Raw genomic sequence first — 12,575 nt, forward strand, 5'->3', positions numbered from 1 at the left:
AGCTCATTTTCATTCGACGGAATCCTGCTCCTGAACCGTTGAATAGGTTATCTAGTACTCATTCACTCAAAGCAGTTGTATTGACAAACATGGCATTGGTTCATGTTTACTTATACTCAAGTATAAGCACAAGCAGCAATTTCCAAATATGTAAGAAGTAAGCATTTCAGGCCTAGTTTTTCCCTGGGGCTCGTAATGACTTGGGTCATTTTCTTAAAAATGGAAATTGACAATACTCGAGTCCGTAAGCCCTATTTATCTGTTTAGATAAAGATGTTGAGAAAAATGAGTATAGCTTGTGACTTGGTTACAACCCTGGTTTTGCCAAAGAAATTGATACCGTAATCAAAAGTGGAAGTACTTTATAGTTGATTAAAACGTGAGGTGGACCAAAATATTCTTGTATCCGAGCATTTTCAATTGCAAAATAATAGTATAAAGATCAAGTGTAAAACTTCCGTACAAAACTGATAATAATTTCACGTTATTTGCATAAAGGTATGTGTTTGTAAAAGAGTTTTTGACCCAGAGTAAATTGTAAGCTTTCTTGGATTCAGAGTCGCGTTTGCAAATCAAACCTTAGAGGAGTTGCAAATGCCGTGTGAAACTACTCACACTCTTTGCAATTGGGAATTGGGTGGAGTTACTCACTAGTCAAGCTTCTGAAATAAGAATTAGATACTCAAAAACCAGTAAATGTAGGAAGAAGCAAGATTGTGAAACGAAATTGGATTTACTTGCATGAAATTGATATAGATACTGTGCGTCAGTAGGGCTGTTCAAAAAAAACTTTTTTTCCTGAATCTTGCTGGTTACGTGATTAAATCGTTAGGTTGCCTTAAAAAACGACGCACACCAAATTTTAATTCATTCCAACCAATAATCGTGGATTTCGTACAGTTTGAAAATTTTGAATTTCTACCCAAAGATGCAAAAAAAAATTTTCGCAAAATTTTTCTGTTAAACCCATGAAATTGTTGGGCTGTCTTTAAAGACGATGCAAAACAAATTTGACTTAATTCCAACACGTAGAAGCGGAGTTATTTGAGTTTTTCGATGATAATTCTTGGATTATCCACCGATCAAGTATAATCCCAAAATTATCGAAGAAAAGTTACTCAAATAACTCCGCTTCTACGGGTTGGAATTGAGTCAAATTTGTTTTGCATCGTCTTTGAAGACAGCCCAACAATTTCATGGGCTCAACAGAAAAATTTGACAAAAAAATTCTTTTGCATCTTTGGGTAAATTCAAAAATTTCAAAATGCACGAAATCCACGATTATTGGTTGGAATGAATTAAAATTTGGTGTGCGTCGTTTTTTAAGGCAACCTAACGATTTAATCACGTAACCATCAAGATTCAGGAAAAAAAGCTATTTTTGAACAGCCGTGGTGCGTAGTAATACTGTTCCCTACAAAATTACAGCTTGTCAGAATTTAGGACGAACAGGCGAACAGCAATTTAGCAAAATAGCATTATTTAGTCGTGATCAACCCACAGAATTGTCACAAAGTGCAATGAAATAGGTATGGTCGAAAAAATATCAAATCATCTTAGTTGTGGTGTAAAACTGGTGTTATATTGATTGTGGTCACATAAAATGTGCATTTTTCAACTTTCCACATCATTCATGCTGTTATGACGTCAGAATGAGTGATACTGGGATCCTAACACTCTATTGAGAATCATATCACCATACCCACAAGCCTTTGTGAATCTTCACATAAATCTCAAACATGCAAAATGAACAAGCATAGATTTTTGGAACGGCCAAAAATCAGAGAATTAAAAACTATTTGCTCCTTCATATTCCTTTCGCCTCCTGCGGCGCTGACATTCGTTGCGGAAAGTTAATTCCGTCGCCAGGTAGACTGCTCGGGATGATGGGCGAAATCCACGCGTATTTCCAGTTCTCCCCAAATACTTGCCGGAGATTTTCCGCCACGCCCAGATCGTAATTAAACCCGATACTCTTGTTCATCTCGTGGTTCGTGCGGCCTCTGGCAAGAGAAAAATGGAGGTGTGGTCAAGCAGTCAGCGTAGGACTTATAGTGATACCGTTGTTCTGTTGTGTGATGTTGCTGCAGCCATTGCTAGCTCAGAGTCATCATGAGTCATGGCATTATGACGCGAGTCCAAGTCATTTGGTTGACTGATCAGTTTCAAGTTAGTCTTGTTAAACATACTTTTTATAACTCTGTTTTGTGATATTGAATGGTTCGCATTTATAATATGCTAATTTTCCTCACTTTCAGCAGTTTCTGGTGGCATTTTCAAGTGCCAGTACGAATTGTCGAAATCCCAAGTGTCGTTACTTTACTATTCTTCAAAATTACAATTTAATGTCGATCTTGGCCGTCTGAGTCTCGAGTCATGCGCAATGACTCGAGTCCAAGTCTAGTATATACTCAGATTGTCTCGAGTCGAGTCATTACCTTATTTTGAGAAAATGACTCGAGTCAGTCGAGTCATCAGAAAATCGTCACTCGAGTCGAGTCATGACTAGAGTCATTACAGCCCTGGTCGAAACCTCCCATTTCGAACATGTAATGATGTTCAATTGTTCAGGTGTAAAACTGATATGATTCTACAATTGAATAGTATATTCATATTAAAATGAACCCGAATATTTTCGGCTGACACTCGTCAGGGGTAATCGTCAGCAACTAGTAGAGAATTCGAAAGAACAGCGTATATCAACAATCGTAACACAAAATATGACGTCACCAGCACGAAATGTCGAATACGAGAGCGTTCAATGTACTATTTTTAGATGATACACGAACTCTTTTTGTTGACACAGCCTTGGCTGGTGTATTTTGATAAAAGTCGACTCCAAGGCACCAGCCAAGGCTGTGTCAACAAAAAGAGTTCGTGTATCATCTAAAAATAGTACATTGAACGCTCTCGTATTCGACATTTCGTGCTGGTGACGTCATATTTTGTGTTACGATTGTTGATATACGCTGTTCTTTCGAATTCTCTACTAGTTGCTGACGATTACCCCTGACGAGTGTCAGCCGAAAATATTCGGGTTCATTTTAATATGAATATACTATTCAATTGTATATTGAAGTTATGTACCTCAAAGAAGCTGTTCTGATATGATTCTGGGAAATAAAATGAAAAATAAAAATGAACAAGTTGCTTTGGAATTGAACCTACTTAAGTTTGTTAGTTAGCTCAGGATTTTTAAAGGTTGTTCGTTCCAGTTCTAGTTCTAAATTAAGCAGTTAATCGAAGCCGTATCATTTCCAAAATTTGAGGATGACCTTCTCGCCACTAACGCAAAATGATGGTTGTCACGACTATTTGACTCATAAAAGTGATGGAAACTTGTCTCAAAATTACATTCGTTTATAGAAAATCCAAATTATTGAAAATAAATAGTTGAAGTTAAATTAATGCCGTAAATTTCTACTCAATTACAAGTAGAAGCAGCGATTTCCAAGAGACGCTAAAATTGGCCATTTCTGGTCAAACGATTACAAATTGTTCAGAGAGGTATTTAAACAGATAACAGACTGTTTTCATGGGATGACAATGTTCACAATTTCTAATAATGTAGGATAAAGTGGAAACTTACAAAAAACCTTGGGCGCGATATAATTTTTGGCCATCTCGAACTTCCAAGCATCCGATCCCAGACATATCCAGCGAAATCCAGACATGCAATAACCCTAATTAAGGATTCAAAGAAGTTTCATTTACCTGGCAATATTGCGTCCATGCCAGACAAGCATCACCGTGCAATACATGAATCCGAGGAGGCATATCGACATCATGATTGCCATGAAGAAGGTTTCGCTTTCCGTGATGCCCAGTAACCATGCCAACCAGGGAACGAACATGGTAAGCAGAGACCTGTACAGATTTGAAAATGATCTGATAACTACGGCGATATTTTCTGATATGTCAAAATATGCCGGAATTTTGTCGAAATTGTAGCGTTATGTCAAAAATTGTCAAAATTAAGAAACGCATGATGAAAAATTGTGATGTAGACCAGTGGTTCTCAACCGCCGGTCCGCGGACCGGTGCCGGTCCGCGACGACATTCCTGCCGGTCCGCGAGGTATATTACAATTTTATACTTTAATATCAAGATGCAATGTTGAAGGCTTGTCCTTTGATAAAATAAATATAACATCTAAATTTAAACTGATTCAAAATTTCGTGAGGTAACATTAGGGCTTCAAACATGTTCGATTTGACTCAAAGTTCAAGACATTTCATTTGACGACATGGGAGCGACAAATACAGAACAGATACGAGCTCACTCATCGATAAACAGCGCAGTTTGATCATTGGTTTTCGATTCGTTTATTTTGTGCAGGACCGTTACTGGGGCACCCCAACCCGCCCTATTGGAGCGGGGCCGAGCTTGAAAAGGACCCAAAATTATTTCGAAAATGAACATAAATAAATAAATCATAGTGTTTTATTTGAAACTTTTTCCAACATTTTTCAATTTCTTTTGGGGCTTTGCACGATTTGGTGTCCCTAAATGTCTTGCTTATTAGGTGCCCTTCTCCGAGAAATACGCATGATTTATATGCCTTTCGGCGTCAGCCATTACCACACCATGACGTATCCACACATAATGAAGTTTAGGTTAACATATGGGACTCCGAAATTTGGGCCAAAAATTTGGCCGCGAGAAAACCGCTTCAGTCGTGAATGATCGAAAATTTTTGCTATTGTCGCGATAAGCTACGTAAACTCTCTACTTACGCTGAGTAGAATGGATGTGATCACAAGTACAGGTGAAAACATCCATCCAAGTATAGGGTCTGGGGACGAAGCCCCCTGAAGTTCGGCTTATCGCCATATGGGGGCCCCAAGACCAACGTTTTTGGGGGTGGGCTGACGAAGTGCTTTTTCGGCCCGGATTTGCGGATAGCCGGTATAGCTGCTGTAATGAGTTTTCTTGCAGCACGCACTGTATTCGTAGTTGCCAGAGTATAGCCTGGGTCTGGTGGCTGTGGGCAATCAACAAGGTAGCACGACAAGGTGCTTGGTTCGACTCCGATACGCTTCTTCTCTTGATATAGTCAAAGAGAAGAATATTATTTGAGTTGGCGTGGCCGTTTAAACCCACGGCCTTCGGCGCGAAAGACTAAACGACTCTCGGCGGTAGCACGTTTATCTGAACAAGGCAATTTTACCTCGACTCAGCATACTCATGCACTATACCATAAAATCGCATGGATTCCATCTTGAATAAAATTAAATACGATGAAAACCCTCTAAATGTCACTCGCTAGCATCACATAATTGCAAAAAACGGTTGCATGCTCTACATTTTGGCTTCATTTCAATATTGACAGTTCACCGGTCCGCCAGACATTTTTTGAAATTTTACCGGTCCGCGAGACGAAAAAGGTTGAGAACCACTGATGTAGACAACATTGTCAGAAGGAAGCAACACGGTGTGTCACTAGCAGTGTACGCATAACTTGAGTGTTGTCAGCCAACAACTGCTGCTGTTCTTTCTCCATTCTTGGCAAGCTACTTGGTAAGGACAGAAACTTTCTACCTGAGAATGTAGGTAAGTATCTTTCGTTGTTCTACAACTAATTTTCATTGCTTCTACAATAATGCGTGATTCCAGTAGAAATCTTCATAGGTCCAGAATTCGTTAAAATACTGGGAGCCCTGAAGATTTTTCATGTAAAAATGTGTCAGTTTTTATGTCAAAATAGGATTTTCAGGACAAACTACTTCGTAAGGGCAGGCAGTTCCAACCACAAATGAACACTCCTAACATTATGCGGGAAGACACCCGCATACATGCGATTAAAATTTGGTCAAAATGAAGTTTTTTCAGGTAAAAAAATCAGGGTTGTAACCAAGTCACCAAGCTTCGGGTCACAAGTCAATCTCACTTTTTTAGTTTTGACTCGAGTCAAGTCGAGTCATTTTCAATTCACCAACGAGTCAAGTCCGAGTCCAAGTCATCGGGCAGAGGTTCGAGTCCGAGTCATGGTATTATGACTCGAGTCCGAGGTCAAATCATTAAGTTGACTGCTCAGTTTCCAGTTAAAGTCTTGTTAAACTCACTTTTACAACTCTGTTTGGTGATATCGAATGGTTCGCATTTATGATATACTAATCTTCCTCACTTTTAGCAGTTTCTGGTCGCATTTTCAAGTACCAGTGCCAATAGACGAAATCCCAATAGGGTGGTTACTTTACTGTTCTTCGAAATTACAATGAAATGTAGGTCTTGGCCGTCTGAGTCTCGAGTCATAGGACTTGGTTAGAGGCCAAGTCGAGACAATACACGGATTGACTCGAGTCGAGTCATTTCCGTATTTTGAGAAAATGACTCGAGTCAAGTCGAGTCATCAGAAAATCGTGACTCGAGTCTGACTCGAGTCATTACAACCCAGCAAAAAATATTGAAATTTTGATTTTTTTTAGGTCAAACTTTTACTTTTCTAGTTTAAAAAAGCCCTACCGATAAAAAATTTTACAATGGTCATGGCTGTGCGGACAGCTGAGTGATTCGATACTGAATTGAGTAATGCCAGTTCCACATCACATTATAAATATAGATCATTTGGTATTTTTTGACCATACCTATTTCATTGCAGAGTCTGACAATGTTCTGGCTTGATCACAACTTTGCAATGATCTCATTTCCTGCAATGAACGAAGCTTTGCACTAACAGTTCATGTTTCGTGTGCCATGACACGACCGATCACCAATCAAGGTTTACAGCCTTTTCCATTATAAATAATATCGAAACTATAATTGCAGTTGATAAATGAATTCTAAAGTAGGAGATCACAAAGTTGGATTATCAATGAAGTCGATTATTGTGTTCATCAGGATTAAACAACTCAGGACTAAGGATCGCAGCGTACAAAATTTGTTTTAATCTCATGATTTAAAAAACCGCAACAAACTATAGATAATAGTCATCTATAAAAACTGCGTTCATTGTGAACATGCCTACAAGGATATATTCCAGATATCGAACGTAACGATTGTCGCCTAGGTAATGGCTTCACTAAACAATTAGAAGAGCTTCTTGGAGGTACAGAACTTAAATATACAATTGAATGGTATATTTATATTGAAATGAACCCGAATATTTTCGGCTGACACTCGTCAGGGGTAATCCTCAGCAACTAGTAGAGAATAAGAAAGAACATTGTTTATCAACAATCGACTGAAGAATATCAACAATCGTATCACAAAATATGACGACGTCACCAGCATGAAATTTCGAAAGAGAAAGCATTCAGTGCACTATTCCTAGGTGGTACACAAACTCCTTCTGTTGACAGAGTTTTGGTTGGTATATTTTGATAAAAGACGACTCCAAGGCACACAAGTGGAAGTGTGAACGGCCCCTCCCAATAACACATAATTTGTCGTCTCGGTAATTATTCGCACAAATTGGATTATCCAACAGATGTTTGCCGATTGCAGAATTAATGGCCTTTGATCGGTCAGCATCAAGCTTGAGGGATGAATGAAGGGTGAGCTTTTCACCGAGCTTGATGCACGTGTTCTGATAAATGTAGGGACATGCTGGTTTATGCGTTCCTGCAGACGCTTTGACGTTCTTCCCACGTAGCGAATAATTATGAATATTTAGCGAAACGACGAATTTCGCTTCCACTTGTGTGCTGTGGAGTCGACTTTTATCAAAATATACCAACCGAAACTCTGTCAACAGAAGGAGTTCGTGTACCACCTAGGAATAGTGCACTGAATGCTCTCTCATTCGAAGTTTCATGCTGGTGACGTCATATTTTGTGATACGATTGTTGATATACAATGTTCTTTCTTATTCTCTATTAGTTGCTGACGATTACCCCTGACGAGTGTCAGCCGAAAATATTCGGGTTCATTTCAATACGAATACACTATTCAATTGTAAACAATTAGACAATCGAGGAGCTACGTACCCACCATTGCAGAGCGATATATCTATCAATATTCTATAATCTGTTTATTCGCTGTGCATTACCGATCACGCATGACTTTCATTTCGCGATAATGATAATTCTACCTATATATCGTCGCTGGATATCCAAACAGTGTTATTTCCATTTTTGGAAATTTTGGCCATATAATTTAGACATAAACCAGTTTTGTTTTTAATTTATCTTGAAAATTCAAGTTCATATGTCCACTTCACTAGAAATTCATGCTACTTAGGAACTCGGAACCAAATAGTCCAAATAGTGATAGAAGAAAAAAAGTTGAAATTTCCAAAAATTAAAATAACACCGTTTGATTTTCCAGCGAAGATATAGTCACGGTATCTTTATCAGCAGCCTGTCGTTTCATTCAACATTTTGACAACTGACAGCCAAAACCACGTTTTCGCATTATGATGCGATAGATAAAACCACTTCATTGAAAACTTGGGACACCTCGAGTAATCATCGTGGGTAAAACTATCCAACTTTATGCGTCGCAATTACCAGTTATTAACCACACGAGTAGCATTCTTCCGGTTCAACTTACTCGTAATCTCCGCTTAAAGTGCGTCTCAAAGAGCGGTTTTTGATCACTTGATTAGCGTTCTACCGGATCAGCTAATTTTATGATCTCTGCCTAAGTGTCCAGGAGTGTATAATTTCAGTACTTAAACATCTGTCACCGATCGACTCGAATAAATTAATATTCAGGTTTGAGTACTCGAAATCATTGTACCAATCACTAACGCGTTTATGAAAACTTACTTTGCCGTGAAAGAGTGGTAAACTTCGTGCACAAAGTCGAAATTGAGAACGTTTGCATAAATCAGCGCGATCCACATGTTGAAAATCATGCTGATGAAATACCGCATTGTGGCGTGCCCCACGCAGCGCGACACCAGGTGACAATGGTGGTCGCGCATCAGAATGCATTTGTCGCAGATGAAGCAATGATGAGATCTGGTGTTGAAGACGAAGAATGGAATAATAAGATTTCTCGAAAGGATGGAAAAAATCAAGTCTGACTGATATCAGATTTTTGACCCGTACCGACAAAATACATACCTAGCAGCATCATCAAAAATGCTGATATTAAAAAACTTGCATTTCGGAAACTTCAGATTTGAAAAGCATTGCAGACGTTAGATTTTTGAATACTTAACAAAACATAATTCTGTAATTTAGGAAAAACTAGGGCTTGAATACCGTACTTTATTTTTTAATCAGTTAATTCAATTAAATTCCTACTTGGAAATCGCTACTCCTAATTGTAATAGAGTAGAAATGTACGACACTACTTCTACTTGAGTAAAAACGATAGGCCTAACTACTTTGACCACTCTACCTGTGAGTTATAAGAAATAGATCAATATTTTAAATGTAGCGGTGCCAGATTATAGTTCTATAAACGAAAATTGCCGATATTATTTTACCTATTATATATAGGCTATACATTAGAGACGGATTGCTCAAAAATAACTGTTTTCTTTATATTTTATCATCTAATTCGATAAAATTCTTAAGTTGGTTACAAAAATGCTGCACACAAAATTTGGCTCAATTTGTACATGTTGAAGAAAAGCTTTTAGAGTAAAAAAGTTTTAAATTTACTATAAAATTTGATTTTTTTATTCAATTTCACTGTCAACCTTGTGAAAGTGGTAAGTTGTTTTAAAAACGACGGAAAGCAATTTTGGTTCAATTCCAGTCAATAGAAGTCAAGTTAGTAGAGGACAAAATTTAGGATTAAAAAAAAATTGCATCTAACTACAGTGGGAAATTCTTAATTCTGAATGATGGACCTACTTACTACTATTATTTCAAATCCAAAATTAAGAACTACAATAACTTCGCGGGGTTGACCGTAAAATTTGAAAAACAAATTATGTTTTTTAAATAAATTTAAAATATTTTAACTCCAGTAGCGTTGTTTCTATAGGCCGGAATCGAGCCAAATTTGGTGTGAAGCGTGTAGTCAGTAAAATTTGAAGAAAAAAGTTATTTTTTAACAACCCTGATCTATATATACGCTGATATTTATTTCAAAGTGAGATATCAACTTGATAATATGGGCAAACCAATAATCGGGCTGGCTCAATAAATAACGATCCATTCCCCTTACCGAGGTGGAGAATTAGCTTCACATCTCCAACAATATCTCCAGCCATTTTCTAGTGCGCTCGGAAGAACTCGGCTGCCGCTTGTGGCATCAGTTACGAGAAATTTCCAAACGCTCAGATATACGTTGATGAGGATTATCGTTCCTGAAGTAAATTCAGACTATCATGAAAATGTATCAGACTAAAATTGGTCGCAAATCGTGCCGATTATACAGAGTCTATTATAAAAGCTACATTCAGAGCGAATCACATAACTATCGCTATCTATATAGCCTACGTGATTGAGCCCAGGGTTGTAACCAGAGTTGGATCAATTACAATAATTCAGTTCAATTATAATTACAATGAGTCGGTGTATATGCCGCAAAAACATCAAGGACAAAAATAAACTACGTCCTTCCTATACAATGACTCCATTGCAAGTTTCAATTACATTACAATTATAGTTATCCAATGCTAAAAATATGGAATTACAATTACAATTACTGCTAAACATGTAATTAATTACAATTACAATTACTGGTAAACATGTAATTCATTCGGTAGAGAGGTGTTCTTTGAAAACCGTAGCGACGTAATTAGCAACAATTTCAAGCTATTCATGTTTCATTCAGGATATAAAGAATAGCCTTCAATTAAACAAAAACTCGAACTATTGCTAATCCCGAGTACTGAAAACTACAAGCACAGAAAAATGTTTCAAGTGACTGTTAAAATCCAAGGTTTGAGTGACTAACAGCGAATAGGCTACAGGACAGTCAATGGAATGTAATCAAACGATTAGGCTACTCGGAGCTGAGTGAGGATGTTGAAATGTAATTGGTAAGGCGTCAGCGATAAGGATGATACCGGTAGGATGTGTATAATTGAAATAAATGCAAAAGGAAAGAACCTTCTGATAGTTACGAATTACAACATTTTGGTTCGCATTTACGTTTTCACTTGCTCGGAAACTGTTAGATTGCATTTGATGAACATTAGGGTGTGAAAATTTCTCGCCCCAGTAAATTTGGCCCACATTGAGGGAAAGATTGGAATAACATCTCAATCTCATCAAGTTTGTTGAAGCCTTGATTGGAAACTGGAATTTATTTTTGCAATTGCTGCAGCTAGCCTCGGTAGGCCTGGTCAGAGATTTAAAAATAAAACCGACCGTGGTGTAGGAAATGGTTCAGCACAGGTTTCAGAAGAGTTTATTTGCCGTGCATCCATTTTTGAAATATTAGGATTATGTTTAGCCCACTGGTTCGCTAACTTTTTTAGACACGCCCCCCTTTATGACAGTGAAATATTTCGTGCCCTCCTTATCGTCATATCACACAATGAAACCAGAACGTTAGCAATCCTTACAGATAGTTTGATGGTATGAAAGGTTATGACTGTTGATGAGATAATTCCACAATATGAAGCTCGGACTATACACAGAGCAATACCTATGTAATAGAGGTGAATCGCGTCAAGTGCGGAAAAAATTTCAGTTTACCGGAACTTCGCGCCCTCCTTCAGATGCTTTCACGCCGCCAAAGGGGGGCACGCCCCCCAGTTTGAGAACCACTGGTTTAGCCCATATTATAATTCAAAAATAACAATGTAATTGCAATTTTAATTGAGCAAAATTTTTATCAAATTACAATTACACAAAATAAAAATGCTTCAATTATAATTACAATTACATGAAAAAATGTAATTGTTTACAATCAGCTCAATTACAAATTACAATTGATCCAACTCTGGTTGTAACCAAGTGACAAGGTCTATAGTCACAAGTCAAATCTACTTTTATATAGTTTTGACTCGAGTCAAGTCGAAACATTTTCAATTCATTACCGAGTCAAAGACAGGTTTCAAAGAAGACTTGGATAACTAGATCATTATAGTTATCTGGTTACACTAGGTAGGGAGAAATGCAAGTAATCTAATTTCTCGAGAATCCAGTAATTCTAATTAATTCTAATCTAATTTGGAAAAAATGTGTATAGCTATCTGTCTGCTATATGACATTTGAAATTACACGATTGAGTACGTACCATGAATGAGACACCCGGTACACAATATCAATAAATATAGAAGCTATTTCTCAGACTGTGGCCCACATCTGTCCGCTAATAATAAAGTTACTTACCAAAAAATACATGAATGTTTCGATTGAATGAAGGGTCCGACGCTTCGATTTTCGGAATGATTATGAAGAATTCAAAAAGGTAAACGGCGAGCATTATCCCGGTGAATACGCAAAAAATAATCCTTTCGTTCCCACGACGGAAAAGCTTCTTAGATTTTCCTTCCATGCTCTAAAAGTTATCGAGAAATCGATTTGAAATGGTTCAATGCAATGTATTATATGATGGGTATAAGTGGCCATAGATCGCCTGTATTCGAACGAATACAAGTATCATAAATCCAATCATAACCCTACTCATCTTACCTTAACTGTGAAATACCCGGGTCAGCTAAGAAATGCAGTCGCCAGGGCTGTTGCTGGAATTCGCCGGTCCCCAACTCCGAGTGA

At 37.7% G+C, this 12,575-nt stretch overlaps 1 protein-coding gene across 1 annotated transcript; it reads right to left on the bottom strand.

The window, feature by feature from the left end:
- Window positions 1-1,444: 1,444 nt before the first annotated feature.
- LOC145436480 (putative palmitoyltransferase ZDHHC24) lies at window positions 1,445-12,575 on the bottom strand. The gene is made up of 6 exons (XM_080313838.1): window positions 12,492-12,575; window positions 12,189-12,355; window positions 10,069-10,210; window positions 8,712-8,906; window positions 3,715-3,867; window positions 1,445-2,003 (listed from the first exon to the last, which is right to left on the bottom strand). The coding sequence occupies exons 2-6, from the start codon at window positions 12,352-12,354 to the stop codon at window positions 1,808-1,810; spliced, it is 852 nt and encodes a 283-aa protein (XP_080169964.1). The 5' UTR covers window position 12,355; window positions 12,492-12,575; the 3' UTR covers window positions 1,445-1,807.

This window comes from Botryllus schlosseri, chromosome 3, assembly GCF_051294905.1.
Source record: "Botryllus schlosseri isolate E-star chromosome 3, Bs_hap1, whole genome shotgun sequence".
Taxonomy (NCBI): Eukaryota; Metazoa; Chordata; class Ascidiacea; order Stolidobranchia; family Styelidae; genus Botryllus; species Botryllus schlosseri.